The sequence below is a fragment of the Chelmon rostratus genome, chromosome 15 (genome assembly GCF_017976325.1).
Source record: "Chelmon rostratus isolate fCheRos1 chromosome 15, fCheRos1.pri, whole genome shotgun sequence".
Lineage (NCBI taxonomy): Eukaryota > Metazoa > Chordata > Actinopteri > Chaetodontiformes > Chaetodontidae > Chelmon > Chelmon rostratus.
Genome location: NC_055672.1, coordinates 13,361,027 through 13,387,526, shown reverse-complemented (window position 1 = coordinate 13,387,526; position 26,500 = coordinate 13,361,027). Strand labels below are relative to the sequence as shown.

The following is a 26,500-nucleotide window of genomic DNA, read 5'->3' as shown; positions in this document are numbered from 1 at the left end:
GAACTAGAACACTACCTGAGGCTGAGGGCTCTGGAAGGGGGCTTAAGAAATCATCCAAGTCCACCATGGGCAGGAGAGAGTTGAGATCTGAGGAGAGGCAGCAAGCCAAGGTGGAGAAATGTGGGAAGTAAGAAGGAAAAAGAGTCACAGTCACCAATCTACATATCATTGAAGCATAAATTATATTATGACAGAAAGTGACATGGATAAAAGAAAATGAGAACAATTCATGTAAGGGTATTGTGGATTGTGGACATTTCCTCAGACTAATTCCTGAAAACATAGTGAGTATATTTCTCTTGAAGTCCTCTTCATCCACTATGTAGCATACAGACACAGTGAATTCTCACAGGACAGTGCTGTTCACACTTTGCCTGAGGTCTACTGCATCGGCCTTTGCCAGACCCTTTCTTGAAGCCAACGTGGAGAGCCTCAATGCTCCAGTTTTAACACCATAAAAGCATTCAAGCCTCTCCAGCACAACCAGATCCCAGCACAGAGAGAGTTAATAAATGTGATAGGGAGAAACATTAGGCTAATTAATGGCTTACTAAAGTACCTTTGGGATACTGAATTGACCCTGATATCGGTTGGATGTGTTCCAGTCTTGCCTGACTGGAGCTGAGCATATATCCGCTGATGTACAGCTATATACCATGCTATGACTTTGTCCCCTCAGAGATTTTAAACCATCCTTCCCTTAAATCACATAACAAAAACAGACATCCCTTTATTTCACCAAAATCAATTTTACATCTATGAATCAACTCTGTTAGCATTTCAATAGAGCAGAGACGGTTCTTTAAAAACTCAAAGTCTAATGACGCTGACACAAGAATGTTGGCTCACATATTGCGGTACTGTAATTGCAGGAAAGCATCAAACGTTGGTTACCCCCCGTCACACCTAATCACTGAAATGGGGTATCAAATGGATGACTGAGGACCACCCCGAGCGAAAGAAAACAGTCATCAGTTAGTCTTAACAACAGTCTCAACAGTTAAGAGGACTCTCTGTACTCCTCTGCTCTCCACTGCATTCAGCATGTGTTTGATTTCATAAAGTGCATGGATCATTTGAAAAGTAATAAGGAGAGATGATTATAAAACAGATTCACAGTGCTGCACCACAGTCTCTGTAGCCATGAGTGCTAAAGATGCTGCAGGAATTTTGTTGTTAACAAACATTAGTTATTTTATTTTTAAGTTTCCATTAAATTTTATGACCAAAATACATTGTGTGTATCGCTGATGCCTAAGAGATGAGTAAAGTATTAAATACATTTCTTTACTCATAAAACATAAGCACAACATTTGTCTTTGCATTCTTCTTCTTTACTGCATTTGTTGCCGCATTGCTGCATTTCTTTGCATGTTATTTCCACCAACTGAGGAATGTAAGGAATGTCAGTAGCAGTCATGAAAAATCCATACCCAGCTCATACATGTGCTTGTTAAAGTACTGCACCAAAGTTGTACTAGTGGATAAAAATTCCACAGGGTACCTTTAAAGGATAATAGTACACTAACTTTGCCTAAATTTCCTAAGATTTCCTAAGATTGTCACAAGTGACAAAGCAGTTAGACAGCACCGAGAAAATTTGGATTTTATTTTTCAATTCAATTCAACTTTCGATTTGTGCAGCATGTGAAATTCAAATGCTACACAAGCTCCTTTCCTCAAAGAGAAACTAGTGTGCGCAGTGACTTTATTTACTTCCCCTAGCAAAGGTGACTCCTTTCAACATTTTACGTAATTATTGCCACAAATAAATGGTGGCGTTCTTGTTATGGTCTCCAGCTTTTATAATGGAATATTAGCAACAGCTTACCTGTGTTGAAGCAGGCTGCTCCAATTGCAATGTCATCGAGAGCAACATCAGCATTGGAGCCTTGTCTCCACATAGCTGTCACCTTAATGTGGAACCTGGAAGCACATACCATATGTGTATTTAAGTTACGTTATTGTCTTTATGTAAAAGGCAACAGAAATTCTATTCCAATATATGTACAAAAACACCTGGAAATTAAGAATAAGTCAAATCTTCAAAATTATTATATATTCTTTAAGCCCCTTTCAGACATACAGTCTATCCCTGAAACCTTCTGGAACATTTCCTGCACTGGGGCCTTGTGTGAATGGGAGCAGCGATCGATAATCAGAGAAACTGTACCGCCAGTTTCCAACATGAAGATCTTGTAACATTTCAGTGAAAATGTATGACTGTGTCGTGAATGAAAGCAGTGACATAGCAGGGGCAAGCAAAACAATCACAAGACTCTGCTGATGACATACATGAATCCATGACGAGATAGATCATGAAAAAGAACGCACATGTCCCACAAACTTGAATATTAACAACATTGTAAGAGCAGCAGACAGAAACAGCTCCTCATTTGCCATGTTCCTGAAGATAATAAGAGACATCTTCTGCTATGTACATGTGAACAGTAAAAATCACTAGCAACACTTCAAAGATTGTCCCTTTAGTCTATGGGGAACTCTTTGTGAAAGAGACTTAAATTAGCAATTTACTCTCTCTCATTATAAGTCTGAAGTACAATATGTAGTCATGCGTGACCTCCTCACCATGACTGTAAAATTGTAATGTTACTGATAATAGAGACATGAAAAACGGAAATATTACAGTGTCTGATGTGAAAAAACATTTAGTTACGAATGAAAATGAGTAAAATGAGGCGAGTAAAGCTGACAGAGGTAGACCATGCTTGATTGTTTTGCTGTAGCACTTCAGTGTTACAAAACCCTTTGTTTTCACTTTACGTACCCATGATGAAGGCCAGTCAACTGCAGGGCAACATCTTCCCAGTCATCTGTCCACTGACCATTTCTCTCCCAGACCAGTGGTGCAGTGGTGGTCCCATTCTCCTCTATAGCCACCAGCAAAGAACCGTTAAAGTCTCCATACATGTACAGAGAGAAACGCATCTGCACAGAAAAACAGATGCACACTTCAGGAGGGAGACAGCATGTTGAAAAAATCTTTTGTTGCTACTGAATACTACTGTAAACTACTGTATCTGTCTAAATAACTGACCTGGCAGGCAGTAGTAGAGACTGGAGGAGGGAAAAGGGAGCTCTGAATGGAGGCCTCTTGAAGGGAATTACTCTCTCTGACCTGAAGAAACAGGAAGTGCCCTGGGGGCGCATAATAAATTTGACACAACAGAACGCTGACCAGGTCATGGAACACACTGTTATGAGTAAGTAATAGTTTGGAAAGTTTAGGCTGAATTCTTTAAAGCCATACAAGACTGGGTAAAATATGATGCCATTTGCTCTGTTAGCGCATTATGCTTTATATGATAGCAAACTAAAAAGGCCTTCCTATCATCAGCTGGGTCTAGAAAGAACTGTACATGAAAAGCCTGTTTGACAGAAAACAGATGAGTTTGACAGTTTGTAGTGAAAAGGATCATTTTTGTTTTTCATATACATCTCTCCACATCACAACAATCCACCAGAATGTGACGTGATTCACCAGAGGGATATGAGGCGTGAATATGTGCATTTCACATGTACTGCACACACACACTGCCAACCTGGTGTACTCTGCAGACTGACACCCTGTATGTCTTCTCCCTCCAGCAGCTCGTCTCCAGCGACTCTTCTCCAGGCCGAGTGATGGTTGGACACGGACCAACCACACGCATCCCGTTCAAATGAGCAGTGTGAGCCAAATGGAAGAGCATCTGGGGAGTTAGAAGATTTCTGTCATATTTCACTTAAACAGAGATTGCAGCTGTTAAAAAGTCTATCTTTGCCCTTGATTCTCTTTTTTTCGAGAAATTAGAAAAGCACAAACAATACATTTCAACTGGTGCAATATTTGTTGACGTGTTTCCTTTACTCTCTACACTGTATAGTATTTGGATTTGATGATATGCTTGCTACACTGCAAGCAGGTTAGACTCTCATGACCTCTCGTAGACTTTGTAGGAAATATGCTTGTTTGGCGTCTTTCAGTCACATGAGACGCTAGATAACAATTTAATCTCTTTGCATCCAGCATAAGAAAAGATGGTGTGTTTAGTCTGAAAGCAGGGGGGAAGAAATGCCAACTTCAAAGTGGAAAAGTACCTTCCAACAACTCTAAAACCCATGTTATTTCCATGTTGTGTCATATTAGCTGGGAGGCTAGTTTCCAATTCATCAAGAGTCACTGGGTTAACATATTTTAAGATACAACATCACTGTAAAATCACCCACACACTGCAACTGTTGACACATGTTAAAGAAATCGTTTTGGGAAATATACTTTTTTAGTTTCAACAGTCTGTATAAATACATGTACATGTGTGTGTGTGTGTGTGTGTGTGTGTGTGTGTGTATTTATGTGCCTTTATGTATATACAGTACATACATGCTTTTATCAGCTTCTTTTACTATTTTACTACCATATTGTCATTAATTATTTTTGTGCTGCTCAGTTTCAATACTTTTTTACATTTATATACAATTAATATTTCTGTGTGCATTGAAAAATATAAGAAAAGCAAGATAAAAATGTATTCCAATCCAATTCCAATTTTCATCTGCTCTTGAGATGTTGGAGCGTATTTCATGAGCACTGAAAAAATTACACCAACACTGTGACCACCCCCTTTCCTCTGGGGATCCACGACTCAAGGACTCTAAATAGCCCTGACTTCATTGATTTGATTACTGACTGAAGCAGGGCCTTTTGATTCTCGGTGTGGTGAAGTGTTTTTCTTTGCACTCAAACTGATGTTTTCAAAGAGAAGGAGGAAACTTGTTATATGTTCAAGTAAAATAGGAGAAAATGAAAGGAACCAACTGTCTGAAAACAGCAGCTTCTGCTGCATATTTTTCAAATCTCACATTTCAAAACACTAATCCACAAGCGGTGTATCATGTTATAATAGTGTGGAATAATTTATGATTAGATGTTTTACAGGCTTGACTTCAAGATGAAACCTTTATAAAGCAAAGCATATCAAATTCCCTTTGATACAATAAAGGAATTTCCTGCTAATGTGGAAAAATATAGCTGTGGAGAACATTTTGATGAAAATTATCAGAGGACCAAAGCCCCACTCAGGCTTCACACACTAAATGTCCATATAATAGTTAATTCCTGCACTTTAAATATATTGTGTCGCCTCCAGTCAAACAATTAACAATTTATCATGGATATATACTTTAATAAAGCTAATGCTAATGAATTACAGCCTGCCAGCAGCTCCAGATTCTGCTTTCAGACTCCTGTACTGTCTGCTAGCCTCACTTAACTCTCCACCCACAGTCACACAAACTGAAGCACTTGCAGATAGATGTCTTTTGCTATTCATAATGTTTACACACTCCCACTCTTGGTCCGATGATGGCAGTACTGCAGGTCAAATCAAATAAAAATCATTCATCATAATACAATGGAAAAACACTCATTGCAAAAGTGCATTTTTCAAGTGTTACAAATGAAGGCCACAATTTCCCTCAAAGCACCCTGTTCTGCACCTTGTGATTTCATTGAGAAAAAAAAAACCTCACCACAAATGAAGCCTTCATCCTCTCCTAAAGGACAGTCGGTGTGGAAGTTGCACACTTGGCTCTGATCGATGCAGCCTCCTGAGGTTTCACAGTGGAAAGATTCCCCACATGCTCCATCCAGCTCGAAGACCTGGTGTTCTGCATCCCAGCAACCACAGAACAATTACACAATAATGTAATCATATGTCCTCGATATCATGGAGAACTAAGCTAAATCCACTGCAAGAAGATTTCTAAGATCTCTGAAAGTCATTTAACCCTCAAGTTTCAAATGTATGTTTCTTTGAAGGAATAGTTCATAGGAAATACGTTTATTTGCTTTTTTGTCAGGTGTTAGATGAGAAGATCAATACCAATCTTGCATTTGTCCATTAAATATGAACAGTCAGCAGTCAGGTTAGTTTTGTATACGGAGTGGGATCAAGGTGAAAGTTCCAAAGGTACCTACATCTGACAGCTAGCACCTCTTAAACTCACTAATTAACATATGGTATCTCATTTGTTTCATCTGTACAAGAACCAAAGTGTAAAAATGACAATTCACTGTTTTATGGGGACAGCAGGAGCAGGACACAGGAACTTCCTGGAGTCTTGGCAGCAGCCAAGAAATAGAGTGCCACATTTAACCCTATGCCAGAAACTGAATAAGCGTATTTTCATTTTTTATTTTTTTTTACCAAATGCATTCTAAACCTGCTAAACAAGGAAGACAGTGTTACCTGTTTACAGTGTGGTAAATCAAAAATAACTTTTTATCTGTGATATCTATCTTAATTATCTTAGTACCAGATCTGATTTCCTTTACATAAGTAGCACCTTTATTAGGTATACGTGTACAATCCAGTTCAATCCAACACAACTATCAACTGCCATACAGTCTACTTTTGTTTAGCCTATAGTGTTCGATTTTGATGTTCAGTCATAGAAGTGTTGTTTAGTTTCAGCATTGAGATCATCATGTTGTTTTGTGCTGGACATTATATTGAGTAGTGCTTTTAATGTCTTGTCCCTCTTAACTATTTATTTATTTATTTATTCTTAACTAGATTGGGAGGGGCCAAAATATTAGAAACACCTCTTAGTAAAATGTAGTGGAGAACAACATTTTAACTATGACCTCAATGATAAACATGTAATTGATTTGAAGTGAATTGAAGTGAACATTACGAGCATTACAAATGTAGAATTCATGTTGCATTGAATTACAATAGATTGTACAGGTGTATCTAATTACTATTTTCAGTTGCTTTGGAAACTGTAAAAAAGATTTTCTATGAACCAACTGTCTGCAGGTTTCCAGTTTACAAACTGTAAAACTGCTTCCTTCTGTTTGCTCTGTTTGGTCCAAGGTGCGTATCAGAGGAAATAGCTGCTATAGGGTTTGGTTTGAACACAAATGAGTAAATCGCAGCTCTATTGAACATGATCAACTCACCTGATGCACAGTCGATGAGCTCCAAAGAGTCCAGAGCCACAGTGGCTCCATTTTCTCCCAAACACGAAGTGTAGAGCAGGGTCAACTGAAAGGGCTCGTCCACCTGACCAATCACAGCCTCCAGAACTTCCCACTCAGCCCTACATCAGCCAGTCACAGAGGAATGTCTTTGAAAGTCCAAACTTGATTTATGATTGGTTTGTATGGATACACTTCAAGAGACTGCATTAAACAACAACAACAACAATACTTGCAATTAGAAAGGCTTGAAAATTTGAGGAAGACCATACTCTTTTCTTTCTGCATGGTCAAACGTATTGCCATCAACCCTTTGCTGTCACGAAGCAACCACAGTTACCTGCAGGCAATCACTGGGCTTCTAAAGTATAAAGACTTTTGGGAATATTAAGACTTTTACAAAGACATAGGTTTTAACCTTCAGAACCCCACAACTCACCACTGGGTTTGAAAGGCATGTTTTCTTGATAAAGTCGCCAAAATTACACCATTTATCACAGCCAGAAACTGTAAAAAATAAAAATTACTGACAGACATCCAAATTTCCAAGCTTAAAATAGTGATATAACATTAAAATCACATTAATCTACATTTAAAATTTTGGTAAACCCCATTCTGTGAAATACATAAAATGATGTGCTCCTCAACGCAACTGGGAAGCCTTGAATGACTTGTGACACGTGTGACAGTCACATGGCAAAAAGTGAGTGGAAACTGACTGAGCTGCAGGCTGTGTTTACACAGAGCAGAGAGGAGAGGTTGATAATGGCAAGTTTGTAGAGGTTGGAAAAAATGTATGTGGGGTCCCTGTTTTTTTCCAATATTGGTTACACTCGAACAAATTAGCAAAGAAATTCAACTTTTTTCTCTTTTTTATGATTTACAGTACTACAACTGTGTTATACAATACAAAAAGCTAGGTCTTCTTATAGCTATGACCGTGTTGTTTTGAGGTGCAGGATTGATATATTGCATTGATAAACGAGCCACCAGTAACATTCTGGATCCTGTCATGTTGTTTCCTGTTTTATTTTTGTAACTCTACCTCTGGTGTCATTTCAGTTTCCTGTGTTTTCCCACCCGAAGCCACTTACTCACCTGCCCCTGATGACCCTCCTTCCCTTCCCTGTGTGTATATACCCCCACCAGCTCCACATGTCTCTGCCAGATTGTCTTTGTTCCCTGTGACCTCACCTCATGCTTTTGCTGCATTTGGCTCCCAGGGTTGGTTGGACTTTCCCTGCTATTGATTTTGAAGAGTTCTGCCTTTTTCTTGTCTGTTTTGTTTGCCTTAGTGGACTCCTTGTGTTTGCCTTTTTTGGATCATAGTAAAGACAGTGATTGTTGTGCCTCCTGTGTTTTTCTCTGCATCTGAGTCTGAGCTCACCAGGGCCATTACACCAGTGAGTTAAAATGTGACAGGAGCAAAAAACGGCCAGAAAGTGCTTGGGGTTCACAGGGTTCCTGCAGTTTATATAGTTTATATTATAGTAAACACTGTAGCAGCTCTGGGATCATGGTTACCCTGTGGTATTTTATTGCAAACAAACACTTTGTTTAAACAATTGTCATTTCTCATTAAAATGGACTATGAAGGCCTTCATAACATGTTGAATACATTTCCTTTCTCATCAAACCTTTGCAAAGGCCTTTTGGCTTGTTTTAAAACCTGCATTGCATCAGGTTGTGGCATTCATGTTTTGCTCTTTAATTGGCACATTGCTCCTTTTATAGCACAGCTACTGTTGTCTATACAGAAGAAATGTCTATCACAACATTAACAAACACAACAGCAAATCAAACCACTTCTCTACCACACTACGATCCACAGGGTACCTTCAATACACAGTATAATCCCCTCATTATACTTATACTTAAACAACTTGTGCAAAGCCAGGACACAGAGTAGAGAAGGAGCCATATTTGACGTAATTTATTTTTATCTCAGATGTGGCGCAATGTGATGGCACCTTCCCTACGTTTTACTTGACACATTACAAATGCAACTCTCTAAGTTCATTTCTAAAAATAGCCTCATGCCGTCACAGCATAAATAATACTACACATTTAGTGAAGTGGGTGAGTAATGTTTCACTCTTGAGAAGATGCAGTGAAATGAAGATAATGCATACAATCTACAGGGCTATTTCCAGGAACACTACGCCTCTGTTTGGCAGGGAAAATGTTGAATTAGGACAGTAGTGGACTTCTAAGAACAGTCACGTGAAACATCATAACACACACACCACTCCATTAAAGCATGTGACACATGGGATAGGAACAGTAGTTACATCTACAGGTTAGTATAGGATGACCATTCATCCAGGAGAATTAATAAATCTGCTGTCTGTGTGTGCCTCATAATGGAATTGCTCAGTCCATTACTGCACTCATAAAGCCAGTGTACAAACGTATTGCATATGCTCATCCATCCCTCTTCTGTCCTAACCAGTTATATACAAATTCATTTCAAGAGTCTGCATCTAGAGACATGAATGCTTTTAGCTGCTCTAAAGATGGCTGGACTTCAGCATTTGATCAATAGGAAATACCTGTACCCATTTCCCAAACAATATACAGAGGACCATTGTCCCCACATGCTCACAATTCTTCAGTTTGTCCCATAAGAAAGTTAAGAAACATTTTCTTTATTGAACCTTTGTGGCACAGAAGGAAAATGTATTAGTTTCTGTGCCCTTGCTCCATCTCAGTCACCTTTTACTGCAGTGAATCTATGCTCCCTTCATTTATTCTACAGGCTGAGACTTAGCTTGACAAGTACTTCAATCAGTAAAAATGCAGGGTTTTGCTTTTGACACTAATTAAATTGACACATTATTCTGCATAAATTTTACACAAATAAATAAATTACTGTTCAGTTCATCAGCATGGCAGAGGCATGGAGAGCCTGAGAGTGTGTTTGCTGACCTGCGGTCGTCACGTCTCCTGTGGTTAAGAACCACAGAGTGAACAGTCGAACCTGAGAGAACTGGCTTGATCAGGAGTGTGAGGTTCCCCACTGGTGGGCCGGCCTCATACAGAGCCACCTGCAACATGCAGTACATGTTGCTTCCTGGCAAGACGGGGCTGGTTAAGTGGTACTCACATCTCCCAGAAGCCTCAGCGGCAGGGGAGGATCTTAGGAGAAGGAAGTGCCCTAGGGTAATAAGACAGAGTAATTTAATGTTTGACATTTTTATTGCAGTCTCATAACACTGTCACGCCAGTAAACTATTTGATAAATGCTTCAACATTAGGACAAAACTCAGACTGGGCATCAGGGTATAAGCACAAAATTAGAAATAAATGTTAACGGAGGCTGATTCAAAAGAGCTTTGAGTAAGTCCAAAGATCCATTATTGTTTTTACTGAAGTCTAAATAGGTTTCATAGAAGAAGAAGGCATGAGCAGTATCCTGAAGCACTTATTTAATTTCTCCCTTGCACTCTTACCATCAGAGCTTCCCACTGAGTGGTCACTCACAGGTATCATCCCAGTCTGTGAGTTTTGCGGTTGCTGTGGTGACACCACAGACCAGTCACTTTGGTCGCTGTGATTTGATGATCTCCAGAGGCACAGCGTCTCAAAATCACAGGAGGTAACTGAAAGACAGGAAGATGAGTGTGCAGCCTATCATTTAGTTTTTGTTTGGGTAAAAATTCGAGGGTGTGAGGAATTTAATATGCACTAGACAAAAATCACAGTTATGGAATACCAAGGTGGTATTCCTATCTTCTAACCCAAGTTTTACACAATCAAGTGTTTCAGGTGGGAAAACAATCCTTTTATACTACTTGAAAATACTGTATTTTCATATTTGAGAAATTCCACATAGTATTTTGACCAACTATGCCTGTTGTGTGGTGTTTTGATTCACAAAAACAGTTACTTCAAAGACTGAATGTTGAATTTTTAAACTAAACCAGTCATTGTGATTTTGCATTTTTACATAAATGCCAGAGTGAGAATAGGCAAGGAAGATGTTTAGGGTTTGTTTTCTTGGGAGAGAAGTATTTCATGACCTCAACATAACAAGCTGTTTTTCTTAGATTATGAAATACACAAGGCAGTTCACCAAGGCTAAATTTCTAATAACCAACTAGAATCACCTTATGGTCGTATTCCTCTGCCACACATTCAAGTTGTCATCACGCCATCATTTTATCCAATGAGACATTTGCGTGAAATTCTGTCATAATTTGTCTATTTATTTTTAAGGTACGACCAAAAATGTGTTTTGAGAAGTCACAGTGACCTTTGATCTTTAACCAGCAAAATCTAATCAGCTCAGTCTTGAGTCCAAGTGGACCTTTGTGGTAAATTAGAAAAAAATCTCTCTCGAAGTTCCTGTGACGCCACGTTTACAACAATGGGACAAAAAGAAGGATGTTTTCTGCCTCCATTTTATGTGACATGTGTAACAGATGTTTTTCATTCACGCTTTTACTGTTGTTCATTAAAAAACCCAGCAAAGTTTTTTTAAAAAGTACTCTCAGAAATAAATGTTTAATAATGGTTTGAAAATTCCTGGGGTCATACCAGGATCATGACCTCTGTCACAGACTAATCACTGCCTTGGCTCACAGCCCAAACGTCCTCCAAATTTAATCCAAAAATGATAATTTAATTCCTCCAAAAAAACCCAAAACAGCTTAACAGAGAGACCTTTGTAAATTTTGAGTGATTTTGAGTCTGTCTGTGTTTGGAGGGTCTGAGAAACAGGATGAAATAAGGGGAGGCATTTGAGACATCATGTGATGGTTGTAGAGGAAACTGCCACTACAGTTAATGTGGCAAACAGCTATAAAAACCCCTCTAGGGATAAAGGACAAAAACATGAAGCATGTTATTAAATTGTTATTTCAGTGATTCCCACTTTCATTTTTTCTGCCATAAATCAACTAAAAATATGCCTTCTTTGATCACAAATGGCCTAAAAATCAGTCTGCTTTGGCTTTTCAGTGCCAAACCTGGTGTGCTGCTTTGTTCCCTTCATTTCAGCATCTAATAGAGCAGTGTTGTAACACCCCAAGTCAAGCTCTCTCCTGAACGAGATGAGACATTTTCCATTTCTCAAGTTTCTTGTGGTGAATAATTGGCAACATAATTACCTTTAAACGATTTCAAGCTTTCAGGTGCTGTATGTACACTAATCAAAGTTTCCTCTCTTAACTTTCCAGTCAAGCCAATTTTCATGCAGATCAATGACTTGCAGGTATCATTGCAAGCAATGATAATAATGACACAGAATACTTGTTTTCTGTATTTGTCAAATGTGTGTGTCAGCACATCATTAAGTACACAAGTCTTACTTTGGCTGTCATCTTCTGAGCCCAAATGATGAGTTAACAGCTGATCTGAGAAGTTTTTCTCCAGAAATCTGGCCAGGAGGGCGTGGCAGGCACTGCTAACTGAGGAGAAACAGACAGAGAGAGTGTTTACAGTACCTTGTTTTGCTAATGAGGGCAAGTCATACATGCACACAGTACTTCAAACTGTTATACAATGCATTTCACCATCCCCAATCACCCTGTTTGTTGGAAGAATTTTGAAAATGTGACAATGCTGTGGTTCGCTGAGGGAATAAATAGATGTCGAGGTGGTGCTCCAGCCACAGCAATTCAGTTCCCATGTGTGTGGAACAGATCAATGTCTTAACCCTGCCCAAGCTGACAGGGGGAGTTAGCAACAACACAGCCCGCAACTTTTTTTGCCACTCGAAACTGAAAACATGAAAAGACAAGCCCAAAGACACACAGGTCAGGAGAAGTGCCCATAATGTACTTTTGCATGTGAACAGTCTTATTCATAATGTGAGTGATCATTTTTAAATGTGAAATAATTAACTTGTGCATTTCAAGTGATTTAATAGGGTTGATTTTTCTCATATGTATTAAGACCCACAACAGATGGTAATCCTTTTAAAATTAAAAAAAAATACATGAAAAGGGAGGGAATTGTGGCAATTGAAGAACTTTTTGTATAAACACGTTTATTTACAGTATACATTGAAAACAAGGAAGTTGATGTGCGGAGCTTAATTGTCAACAAACAGAATCTTTTGAAAACCACTAATTATTTCTGCCTGATGGCCCTTAGCAGCACATCTGCATAACCAACCTCTCAGTGCGTCAGCTGCAGATGAGGCAATATGGAGGCAATTTACCCCTTCTGTACTGTACATCATTTGATGCCATTCAACAATAATGGTGTGCAATAAGTATCCCATTATCTTGGAATAATAAAGTTGCTTTCTTGTGTGTGTCAAGAATCGTTAAAGATTCATGGTTTCCAGATAAAGGGATAAAATAAGTATTGCAGATTATTAATTGCCCGTAGATGTGAATGTGGTTCAATTTCCACTGGGAAGCAGAGGCAGACATGTTCCTGTTATTTTTCAAAATACTTTCACAATTTTATTTACTCACTAAAGTCTCTCCAAACAGTGTCATCCTTATGTCCAAATGCCATAATCCAGATGAGAGAAGATGTGAGATTATTAAAATCCTGACACTTCCAGTCCTGGTATACCACGCACCACAGCATACCCCATGTGCACTCAATAGACTCAATAAACTTTACGAGCTGTACAAGTACTTTGTGGGGGGTTTTTGCCCCAGGTTTCAGCACTAAGCGTCCAGACTATCTTTGAGGCATTAGTATGCTCTAACCAAAGTCAGGTTGTTGAACAATTTGCAGCAGTTTCTGTAACAGACAGTCCAACATAAAAAACCCAGGTGTGTGGAGGTTAGTCGGTAAGCAGGGTTTGAACTTCTTGCTCAAACTTGCTTTTTACATTCTTTACTTTTCACTGTCACTTTTTGTGAGTGCAACTGTCATATATATGCACCATTATCCTCATATTTATTATTCATCACCTCACCTCTCTATATGATGGCCAGCTCTTCACCAAGCCTTCTAATGTGCCCATTTGGAAAAGGTATGCAGATCTGTGCCTTATGGCTTGGTTGGAAAAAGCCAGTAAAAGCTAGTTTGTTTGAAGGATACCCCTGCCTAACTCTTTAATCGGTCCAGGCTGTATCTAGAGACATTGTTCAGAGCTTTAAAAACAACTTCCATCACCTCTGGATATTTTTCAGGAAAGGATTAGATATTTTTCAGGAAATTTTGATTTTGATTTACAGTTGAATTTGTGTACTTTGAATCTTTTTCTAAAAAAAAAAAAAAAACGCTAAAATGTAAGAGACAGGGTGGACAGTTTTCTCATCACCATTAAGTATTTATTAAGTAATATGTCTCTATCAGTTAAACTAAATGTTATTCAAGCCTGGATCAGTACTATTATGTTAAGAACAATTACCAATTGAATCATAGTGTATTATTTGCCAGACTGATAGGTTAACATTGCTTTATCTATTTATTTACTTTATTTGCTATGCCAGTGACAGACTGGTAACCTGTTGAATGTGATTCGTGCCTCAGGCCAGTGCATGCTGGGAATGGCTTTGGTCCCCATAATAAATAGATGGATGTATGAAACACTTTGATCCATAAATAGGGCCACTGCAGACTGACCAAAAACTATCCACAAATGACCAACAGACATAGTCTTGTTCTAGAAGATGGCTAAGAGGGAGGACATTCTACACATGACATAAAATTCAACATACTAACTAGCATGACCAGTAGACAGTGAGGGTGATGATCATATCTCCGTGGGTCAGCGCAACTTAACCCATATAGTGGCCTCCAGACAGTGACATTACTGTTCTCTGGAGCCTGTAAGGCAAGGTCCTGCAGGTCAAGCAGGACAAATTGGATTATTTAAAGGACAGTTTATTAAAAGCAGTTAGTTAGATAGTTAGATAGCGATGGGGGTGAGGGGGGTCATGTACTTGAATGACAGCCTGGCTATTCATCAGTAATTATGGAATAAAAGCAGCTATGGATAGATTCCTGAATACGGAAACCGGAAAAATTAAATAGTCCATAATGAGGGGGATTCAGACAAAGAAAAAATATTAACAGACTATTCTTAACATGAAATAGCAAACTCCCCCAAAATTCCCCAAGAATTCAAACTTCCTCTCACTTGTTCCCTTTCTGACGTGTCTAGTTTGAATTTAGAAAATGAAGTTAAAAAAATATAATAAACATGGTGGCAAAAGAGAGAATGAAAAAACAGTGAATGATCCTCATCATTAGCCAGCAGAGCAGCTAGTTACTTTGATGACAATCCAGGACGCTGGCTGACGTTTGCAGCTTTGAACAGTGTGACTTTGAATGCAGTCAGTTCTGTGGAAAGCAAAGGCAGTCTTAGTTTCTGAGGGCAAAGGTTGTGTTACAGCAGGCAGAGTTGTAGAGGGTCCAAACTGTTTCGTGAGGTGAAAGCTGCTGCTGGGAGTAGTTTAGTTTATTTCAAGCTTTTGGCTTTGTATTGGAGCTCAAGAAAGTCACCTCATCTGAAACTGTTCTGTACCAGCAAAATAGCTGGGGCCACTTTTCCACTAATAGACTTGGCCACCAGTAATATGCTTCCTCTCCTCTCACAGCTATCTCCCCCATCTAATTTTGCCCCTCAAGGGTTTTAGTTCACACCACACTGAAATGCATGACAACAAAGACATCTGAGTCTGTTTACCAAGCTTTTTGGAAGATTGTTGTGTGAATACTGGCTGTTCATCAGGTTAAATAACCATAAAAAGCTTCAGAGGCTCCAGAAGGTCTCAAATCAATATTTTGATGATAAGGCCCTGCATTTTACAGTTGTGTAAGATCAGCCAAATGAATTGAATGCATGCTATTTTTGCATCAGTTTCAGCATTTTAAATCACATTTGCTCTGCATGTGCTGATGAAAGTGGTGTGCTATAAACAGTAAAACAAGATTAAGAGTCTAGTTATGCAGCTCTGTGGCATCAGACTGTTGAAATGGATTCAGCAGAGAAAGAGATGTTCAATCGACCTATTCCACACATTCTTCTTCAAAAACTGTCGCTTACATTACCCACAAGCTATTTGATTACTGACAGTTCAGTTGGAGATTCAGATGTGTTATGCTAGTAGCAGGTAATGTAGCCTTGAGGGACCGCTTTGAGGGACCACTACAGAGATTACAATTCATCCTGAGGGGACCATGAATGTTTGTAAAAAAAAGTTCATTCCAATCAAGATATTTGACTCAAAAAAGCAAAAAGGTCTCAAAAATCTTTTTGTGGTAATCATCTAGGGATTGTAAATATTTGTACAAAATTTCATGGTAATCCATTAAATAGCTGTACATATATTTCAGTCTGGATTACACTGCTGAACAGACCAACAGAGCACAGAACACTGCCATCCATAAAGCCGTCACTTGCATTGCTAAAAACAAGACTACTGCATAATTAACAGTCAATGAACTTCATGTCTGCTTCCATTACAACTGCACTACAACTCACGACGAGCAACATCTGAACATGATGAGAAGTGTTGCATGGATTTTGCAGTCTAAAAGGCCAAGACTTCATCTCTGTGCATTTCATTCTTGCTGAGCCGTCATCTGCTGAGAGTGCAGCTTCATCCCTCTCAGCCTGCAAAACAAAGTCCTGATCCCCTCAAATCACAACTTCACTGCATCAAGTGTGAAGACAGATGGAGGCTTAGAAGAGGATTCATTGACAAGAAGAAGCTCAAAAGTGCTCCTGAGAGGAACTTCAAACACAAGGGTTTATGTATTCAACTCAAATAATAAAGGTACTAACTGGCTTATATTGTAAATAGTTTACCCTTGGCCTTGTTAACATAGCTATTTAGTGTGTTTGAGCCTTTCTAATCACTGTGCAGTTATATGCACATTCAAGTCAGAACTCTGAACTTCATTTTATGATGATGGTGTCTGAGAAAGGAAAAAAAAAAGACCAAAACACACTTAAATCAAACAAAACTCTCACAGTCTCCTCTGAGGGGGATCAACTTTTGTAGTGGCTCCATACATAATTACAGCATCGCCTCACATATTACAAGGTGTGACGAAGGTCTCTGGCCAGTCTCCATTGAATTTAAATAAATGTATTAATTACAGTACTGCTACTCAGAAACTTCACACATGTGAGGCTGCATAGGGTCTGTTTAATAAGACCCTCTTCATGAGCCTATAAATACCCCCCAAATTGCCATGAGGATAAGGTCACAGCTCTTCTTTGCTGTCTGTTTTCTTCTCTGTGTTCCTGAAATCCAGTCAGAACCAGATTCCAAAGCTTTCAGAGACATAACGTCAATAAGATGTCTGGAAATCTACTGCGGAAGCTTCTAACCGAACAACACCTGGTTACAAAAGATGAGGGCATATTGTTTTCTTGGGAGACAGATGGTGCAACAGTGATACTGAGGGATGTAAAAAACAACTGTACAATTATAGCAATTGCCAGTGCCCCAGTCCATTGTTGCCATTTACCAGGGCTACTGAGGTAAGAGGAGTATGTACATGAATAGATGTTGCTCTTTTATGTGCAGTATCGTTCACAGTGTTTTCAGTGGAGCACATTGCCAAGACAGACAGAGATGGAAAAAGCACCAGGCTGTTGGACAGATCAACAGTACAAGAGGTCTAGTGACCCTGTCATGTTTTCACACAGCCAGAAGATATTCATTAGCTAAAAAGGCCCCAGAGAACACACGATTAGTGCACAGCACACAACAATTTCTGTACGGCTTTTGTTATGTAAAGGTGCTTCTTCAGGGTAGAACATTTAAAATATTTTTTACATAATGTTCATACAATATAACAAATTATTTGTGACTCAAGCTGCTGATGAGATTATTGTTGTTATTGGTCTGGTGCTCTGTCACTCTGTCTGAGTGAACATGGATCAGACTAAGCTTTTCATATTAAATCAGTAAAAGGTAGAGACAAGATCAGCAGGTCTTGGCAACTACAGGAAAAAGTGAAATTTAAAGGAATAAAAATGACAAAGAAAGATTGCCCTAAACTGCAACTTGTTTCTAAATGTGTGTTTTCGTACAGAATAAACAAACAAGACATAACTTGTTAATTAGTGAGCATTGGATGGTTACAGGGAACGACTGTGGTCACAGCTAAAAGAAACCCACACAGACTTGCGGTGGGAAACGGGAAGCAAACAGTGGTTTTGTTGACCCATCCATGCAACACAACATTCTCTAATACAGACTTTGTGGCTCTATAACAGCTTCACCCGACTTCCTCCTTTGCTCCCACAGATTAGAGTAAGTAATAATAAGTTATGTGAATTAAAACCATTGAAAAAGAATAAAATATGATTAAATAACAAAAATGATTAAAACCAACAGTTGACTGATAAAAAAAAAAAAAGACACATGAGTCAGGACCAATCCAATAAGTAAAAATAGAACAAAATAATAATTAAGAAGGGGAAATTATACTACTGAGAGGTGCAGCTAAAAAGGAATACTTTTGGTTTAGTTTTAAAAGACGATAGGATGTTCCACTGCCTCGAGCCATGAAAGCTAAAGGCAGATTCCCCAATTTTCATGGAGACCCGGAGGACAACTAGATGGCCTGTTTCAGATGACTGAGAGGTCTGGCTGGTGCATAGCTCACAAGCATGTCAGAGACATACTGAGGTGCCAGACCATGAAGGACCTTGAAAAGGAGCATTAAACTTTTTCAATAAACTGGACTGGAAGCCAGTGCGACAACTTCAGCACGTCAAACTTAATTTTTCTAGTGAATTGTCTCTTGACAGCCTCCTCTGTTTCTTTGGTCAAAAATCTCTGAAGCACGATCACAGCAGGAATCACGTCTGATGCCAAAGCATCAGAGGAGCTCACTTTTCAGAGTAACTCCTCAAACGGAGCCAGAAGAGAAAGAGTCTTTCAGCAGCGCATAGTTTGCAGTCTGCTCTACTTTTGTCATCATCACTTATCCTAAAATATCTCCAAACTGCTGACATCATTCCTCCTCAGTCTACCTGCTGTTCTGGCTGAATCACTACTCAACTGACGAGAGGTTAATGCCATGTTGCCATACAGTGGTATTGAGGGTGGTTTCATTGGAGTAGTTTTATGATTACAATTACAAGTACAAGAGCACAGTATCTTCTCTAATATATGTTGTTTATGGGTACTTTCTGAAACAACTGATTCTGTTTCCCTGTTTTCAGTCTTTTTGCTAAGCTAAGCCAACCAGCTGCAGGCTGTGGCTTCATATTAATCATAAAAACATGAGCATTGTGCTGATTTTCTCAAGTAAATCTCTGTAAGTCAGTGAATAAGCATATTTCCCAAGATGTCAAACTGTTCATTTAATAATTAACCCTGTGTTGTGCGTGATGCTTGCAGTGAATTGCTGCACTTTTTTGGTCTTTTTTAGAATGAAAGTAAATGATTTCCAAGATACCTTTAGGGCAGAGGAAAGAAAATTAAATTTAAAGAAAAATGAAACCCCAGTACTCTTATCTCCCAGTGACAGAGCCTGGATAATTCTAAATAAGACACAGTTAAGACACAAATTGGAGAACTTCACTTCATCTTTCACTGGAAAAAGAATTTACAGTCTACGTCTGTGTCTGTTTCCTTTTAACAGTAATGTTAGCTTGTTCCTAGGTTAAGAAACAAGGCTCATGTGGGTTAACTGATTTTCCGAAGAGCTGGATTCAAGCCATGTTTGCCAAGTTATAACAAACCCAGTTTGAATGTCCATTTAATGGTGACACGTCTTATTTAGACATGTATGTAGTGTGAGACCTCCATGAGACTGTGTAGACCTCAACAGGCTTGCTAAATGTTAACACAGCACAAGTTGTAGATACTGAGTTTAAAAACCCTAGTATTATGTTTCAGTTCTTTGAAGAAAAGATAAAATAAATGCTTGCTGACACAATATAGTGAGGTTGGTGGAAAAGAGGCAAAACGTTTTCAGGACTTCAGCTCTCTTTAAGTCTTTTATTTTCCCCACATTGTCTGTGTCACTGTCTTCACCATCTGACCACGAAGGGCTAAGACACAATCCTCCCTAAGATCAACAAAGTTCAAAACAATCTAACTGGATTTTCTTGCGTGCTTACTGCAACTTGTTTGTTCTAAATGAGTTAGCCTTTATTGGATTCAATGCCAGATGTTACAAAAACACAGAAGAAGCCAAAACTAAAAAAAAAACGATGATTGAAAGGCTAGACATACTTTTCAGCTATTTTTCATTTGCATACCTATATTTTGCTTAAGTCACAAACTGTATTAGTCAAGTCAATTTTATTTATTTAACCTAAAGTTCACCCCTGTCTTCTAGTAATTCTGTTTATATATTATTTGCTTTCCCATTTACAATATGGTGACAAACTTGATCGCTGCCTAGATTCTGTTCAGAGGAAATGTTTTTTTTTTACGGTGAATAAAGAGTTACATTTATCTAGGGAGGTTGTTGTGTTGGATGATAGATTTAATATTGATAAGATTCTGTTGCCTTTAAGTCTACTTAAGTGTACTAAAGTAGTCCCTGAGCACCACTTGAGTAATAGTTCAGTATACTTGAAGTGGAAATAGTACCCTAAATTGGCATAACCTTTTACAAACTTTAAGTGTACTAAAGTACACCAGTGAAAATCAGGATTCATGAGCATTCAAAAAACACATGCAGTACAATTGTATTATGTCACCAATGTGTTGGAAATTAAAAATTACTACAATTGCTTAAATCTACTTAACATGAAGTGAAATTAAAGAATGCTTTAATTAAGTATGCTAAAATTGTATTACAAAGGACTTGAAAATAAATAAAGTTGTTTGTTAATACACTTTATTACTATTAAACATATTTATGTTTAATTTTTTATTTATATACATATCTTTTGAAAATTAAATTGTAATATTAATGATAGCCAGCTTTAGATTGCATCAGTCCAACTGCTGGGGTCAAATTTCCTTAAGGACCTAGAATAAGGCAAATAGGGCTCCGGCTGAGAAAAGGTGGAGAAACTGTGCCTTCAACCATGACTTTCAGATAAGGAACCCCTTCCCTTCATTGAAAAACGTACAGAGCTTTTTGTAACTCTTCTGTGGGTTTTAAATTTTGACAATGTCAGACATGAAATGTGCAGTTCAAAGGATTTCAAACTTCCTCCCAGAAGGGAACAGCTTGTTTATACATTATCAGTCAGGATTTATGTGGAAGTTTGTAAGTTCAGGGTTTATTTTTTCAAATGTAATGTGGAGTCATTTACAGCTGAACTAAACCTCAAACCTTAGCTTTTAACACATTGTTGTTGCATTTCCTATTCCATCTCTCATCTGCCCGTCACACACTACAAAACACATTTGTGTTCCTCTCTGCACTCAAAGGTCCAAAAAAGCAAACAGTGCTATTTCCTCCCAAAACCCCTTCTATTAAGCTCCCGCACACACACCAATTTGGAAACCCTTTGTACATACCAGCACGACTCTGAACAATAAATATACTTTCTAATCTAATTTCATATCAGTCATATGCAGGCCATTACAAAATAGAGCTATTAGACATGTAGAGGCAAACTCAAAACTCCCTCAAGGCTGTCAAGTTGTCCTTAATGTGTACGGAGGTGTTTTAGAAGAAACTTGGCAACAGCTACCGACAGTCTTCATGACTACTGGAAATCAAAGCAAATACTCAGCTTTTACTTGTGGTTATGTTCACAATTATCTAATCATCAGGCTTTTATTCAACCTTCTGACCACCTGTGTGTTTCCACTAAAACTTAATGTCTTGCCTCACGACTTATTATGGAGCTTAGCACGGCCCATTACTTCTAATATTAAAAATTACAGGCTATGATTAGATTATATTCTGTTTACAATCAAAAAAAGAATCACCAACAAAACCTCTAAACTGTGAGCCTTTTGAAGGACCACTATGGCCTGCAAGGTGAACTCAAACCATGATGGTCCTCAATTAATGAGTGAAATGGAAAACACTGACTAGTAACTTAGTCAGAGCAGCACAACTCCGATTCAAATGTATCAATGCAAAAACTTTCACACGTAAACATAATGATCATGAGCTAATGAAAGAGCTAGCTAACAACAGGGAGCAATGTGGTAAAAAGACCCAAACCTGAGATACGTCAGCTGGAATATTTTTAGTCACAAAATAGCATTATCAACCCACAGGTAGTGTGGTGTTACATAGCCCATCAATTCTAGTTCTTTTCAAAATTTCAAAAACAGTCTTCTGAGCCAAATCACAGGTCTCCAAACCATCCAAAACATATAACGTTTCACAGCCGCTAGAGGTCCCTGTCAGGTAGACATAACCAAACGGCCGGCCGTTTTAGGCCTTTGAACAAAGCATTAAATGCTGTTGTTTCCTTGATAGCTAGAATTATCAGAGAAAATATAATTGCACGAAACAAATTCAACTCAATCCACCTTAACAAAGAAACTGCTTGTGGGAATCAAGAGGCTCAAGAATTATAGGACAAAACCCCTGACAAAAACGTTCATCAGAAGAGATTCTCCATTTCTGACTGACAGAACTCGTACGTTTTCATCCCACACACAGTCACCCTGGTTAAGGAAATCGCTGGACTTCATATGAAACATAAAGTCTATAAAAATTATTTTCTTTCTTCTTAAATTAAGACATATGACGACTCTAAAAGTTAAAGCACTTCAGACCCACGGTTTTGAACTAACAAAGATTAAGTGGAAAACATCTGTTCACTTGATCTAATCCAGTTCCAAAAAAGCAAACAAAAAAAAAGGTTACAAGTATCCTGGTAATAAATGGAAAAGCTCCCTGAAGAAACACAGTAATCGATTTACACTACTCATGGCTTGAAAATGAAATACATCTTCTTACTCAACGTTTCAGAACTTCCCCTTATGGTTATACAATGACGACTTTTATCTGAAATTTCACATTTCTGCAAATTAATAAATTTGTGTCATCTTTCCTTACATGAAAGGAATAAGCAGGACAATACTACAAATGGATACTACACCAGTCCATTAATTCACACTGACCCACTCTGTCCATTATGTGAGCCAATGGGTAGACTGGCAGCTAAAGATACTTGTTCATACCCAGTTAGTCCTTCAGCTCTGTGTCAACCAAAACTGAGGACAAGAGGTTCATTTCCTTTTGCTGAGAACTAGACGACCACTGTGTGTGATCATGTAAAATTTGTGCGTCGTTGCTGAAACCCTTGAGTAAGTTATGAAAGACCCATTCATGTGCAGTGAATCAGGCTTTCGGCATTTCCAAAAGAATTAAGTCCCATAACTCAATTTATGATTTAATTGGTTGCATCTTGGCTTCAGTTAGCTGGCATATCGTACTGGTATGCAATTCCTTCTCAGATGGGTCTTGTTAAATAAAAACACCCTGGCTTTCCCCTTTTCTCCGACAACCAGATGTGAATATTAAGATTAAAGGCAGCATACCTATACAGTAAGCATGGAAAACCTTTTAATTCAAGGTGACTTGATATGGAAATAGGACATGTGATTTTGATAAGAGTTGTATCGACTAAAAGCCTAATGGTGATGGCGAAAAGCTTTCATTTTTTAATGATGTCTGCTACATTCTTGTCAGGAAATGTTTGTAAATGGAGGGTCAAACCTTTACTCCTACAGCTGTCACTGTACATACATGTACTGTTTAATGTTGCATTTTGCTGTATCTAAATGTACAATCCTTGATCCAAATAAAATTAACAAATTCACACTAAATTCAAGACCGGTATCTGATCACGCTCTCAAATGAACTGAGAGGTAATTTAATACAAGGATTAGTACTGAACAGCAACCAATTGCACGTACGAAGCATTATTTTCTGATGCTGCTTAATGCTGCTAATTTGTCGAGACATCTCAGTAAATCACCCAGAGGGTGACTGTCCTCACTTGAAAAATTACAGCAATCTTGTTGAACCACTTAAAAATACTTAAGTTTTACTGACAGGAACCTTTTGCAGCCAAGCAAATAATCACTGCTGTCTGGCTAGAGCACTGGTGGAAGAAGCATCATTATCATAGCTCTAAAAAGTGAAGGGGAAACTAAAACCAAACCTTCGAGGAAAATTTTGACATTTTGAAAAAGAGCCTTATTCGCTTTCTTGCCAAGGCAAGATTAATAGCACTCACATGTCTGTAACTAATGCTAAATATGAGGCTACAGCCAGCTGTGGCTAACTTAGCTTAGCACAAAGGTGGCTGGAAACAGGAAAACAGCTCGCCTGGCTCTGTTCAAAAGTGAAAAAAATTAACATAAATGTGTCATTTTTACAGTGCGTTTTTTTGTACAGATTATACAAATGAGAACATACTGTACTCTTGAGGTTTCCCTTTGTTTTCAGTCTATAAACTATTACTACTACTACCTTAAGTGTTAGTTTTCCACAAAAAATGGTCATACTTGTTGATGGTATTCCACTGGCAGTTGTCTTTTACAGTTTTATCATTTAGAGTCACTTTTTGGAGTTCCACCTATAAGTTAGCCAGCTGCTGGTGGTAGCATCATACTTGTCAGCCCATAACATTACGGTTTTTCACTCTCACTGCTCTCATCAGCCTTGTTTTGGCCTCAGCACACAGATGCTTCCAGTGAAAATGGACTAAAGTTAGCAGCTAGTTGGTGAACACAGTGGCGCTTTTAGCATCTGAAGAACCATATATTTCATTAAAGACATTGTTTGTAATGGCTGTAGAGCACCAGATCAAAACATGCTCAAGTTTGTCGTGCTGGAAAGCAAAGAGAACAAACTTACTTTGTCACCTAGGTTGGAGGCTTTATTCTCATAAGCTTGTAGCTCTTCAGATACTATGTAAATGTAGCCTTTCATTAATTCTACCAACTAACACTCAGTACTGTGGTCGCCCTGGCGTCTGTAACATCCTGAGGAGACAGGGGACTGATGGGAAGAATTGAAGCTGCCCTTCTCATCTCTAACCACAAAGTCCAACTCCCACTCAGCCTGAACGGCTGGTGAGCTGACCTTCCTTCACAGAGCTCAAACAGCAGTGTCAATGAAAAGACCACATACATTTCACTCATGAGGTACATCATTTACTTTAGCGTTGAGGCGCGAATTAGGCCAGAACATCACTGTGACCAACCAGAGCCTCCTGTATGATGCACTACTCTGCTTTACTGGACTTGAACATCTGCTGCTCAGTGACTTAACAGTGCCCAGTGACTGATGTTTTTCACAGTGTGCAAAAGCAGCACGTTTCCAACAATATGGAGAAAATTGAAAACACAGGGTCAAATTAATTCAAATGTTTCATGGTAGCAAATGCTGTTTGTCAGTTTGTGCAAAGATTTGCTTATTTTCAGCACCAGAATAGCCAAAAAAGCACTCTGTTTACGATTTCCTTAACAGACAGACAATAACCAGTGTGGGTCTGTTGTCTTAGCTGCTGCCTGTTCATTCTCTACCACAGACTTGAAAATGTATTCTGACATATCATTATTATTGTTGAATCTCCACCTTCTTCACTTCAGCCAGGAGTCAAGACACTGTCTGTGATAGTGAAAACCCAGCTGCTGAATCGACCAGAATGCGGCAAAACATGAATGTCTCATGATAAATTAGCATGTGACTTTGAGTCTGCAACATTGGACACTCTGCTATTCTGTTTTGTACTTTTGCTTCACCAATAATGGCCTGTTTTCATTTAACAATGTTAAACCACAGTCAAGTTCATCTTGACCACATGGAAGTTTGGGGTCTGTGAAGTGCGAAACACTTTCATGTCTAATACCAAACTTCAGTCAACACTGTGTCACATAAGGGAAGGACCAAAAAACTGCTGCAGACTCTTTGACAGATGTTGGTAAAACTGAACATGACAGAGCCTACTCTACATCATCAATCATACACATTTACAAATGATCAGTCTTATTTACCATTTCCAATAACATACAGTAAAATGTAATGTAGTTGTGAGTACATATGAAGAGTTAAATGTATTTGTCAACAGCTATGACTCTTCCTGTGGGCAAGTACAAGTAAAGGCTGCTGTATGAAGAGATAACTGATTAAATTATACTAAAACACAGTTATAATAATATAAAATATGTCTTAACAGGATAAAGTGTAATGACTGACAAACACTATAGATGAATAAGCTTTTACAGCTACATTGTATTTACATATAAATAATTTATGAAATGTTTGTATACTGCTTATAAATGCTGAATAGAGAGATTTTAAGTGAAGTTTCAGTTGAATAACTTGAAATCAATTATTTTTTCATTAGTCAAGAATGTCATCATAATTTCTTCTAACCTGGCAAGACGTCTTAAAAATGCTTGTCTCGCCTAACCAACAGTCAAAAACAATTTAATTTGCAATGATACATGACAAAGGAAAGCAGCAAATCTGCACATATAATAAGATGGAACCTGCATTGTTTTTTTGTCAATTAACAAACCAATCATTTCAGCTCTACTTGAAATTGCTTTTACAAATACATCTTTAAATATCATTCTTTAGGACTGCCAAATACATCTTTAAATATCATTCTTTAGGACTGCCAGTGTTAGCTGAGCTTTGAAGAGGACTGTCAGTGTCAAGCTTACAGCTGCTGGTTTAACATCA

The 26,500-nt window shown here is 38.4% G+C and overlaps 1 protein-coding gene across 1 annotated transcript in view; it reads right to left on the bottom strand.

Annotated features, from left to right (window-relative positions):
* Nucleotides 1-26,500, bottom strand: part of ltk (leukocyte receptor tyrosine kinase) — a 56,454-nt gene that overhangs the window by 25,102 nt on the left and 4,852 nt on the right. Inside the window, exons 2-11 of the mRNA XM_041954160.1 lie at nucleotides 12,298-12,396; nucleotides 10,438-10,587; nucleotides 9,914-10,142; nucleotides 6,968-7,107; nucleotides 5,533-5,670; nucleotides 3,564-3,713; nucleotides 3,059-3,159; nucleotides 2,789-2,949; nucleotides 1,832-1,926; nucleotides 16-87 (exon numbers count right to left, since the gene is read on the bottom strand). Of these exons, the coding sequence (XP_041810094.1) occupies nucleotides 16-87; nucleotides 1,832-1,926; nucleotides 2,789-2,949; nucleotides 3,059-3,159; nucleotides 3,564-3,713; nucleotides 5,533-5,670; nucleotides 6,968-7,107; nucleotides 9,914-10,142; nucleotides 10,438-10,587; nucleotides 12,298-12,396 (1,335 nt within the window). The remainder of the gene's footprint in view (nucleotides 1-15; nucleotides 88-1,831; nucleotides 1,927-2,788; nucleotides 2,950-3,058; nucleotides 3,160-3,563; nucleotides 3,714-5,532; nucleotides 5,671-6,967; nucleotides 7,108-9,913; nucleotides 10,143-10,437; nucleotides 10,588-12,297; nucleotides 12,397-26,500) is intronic.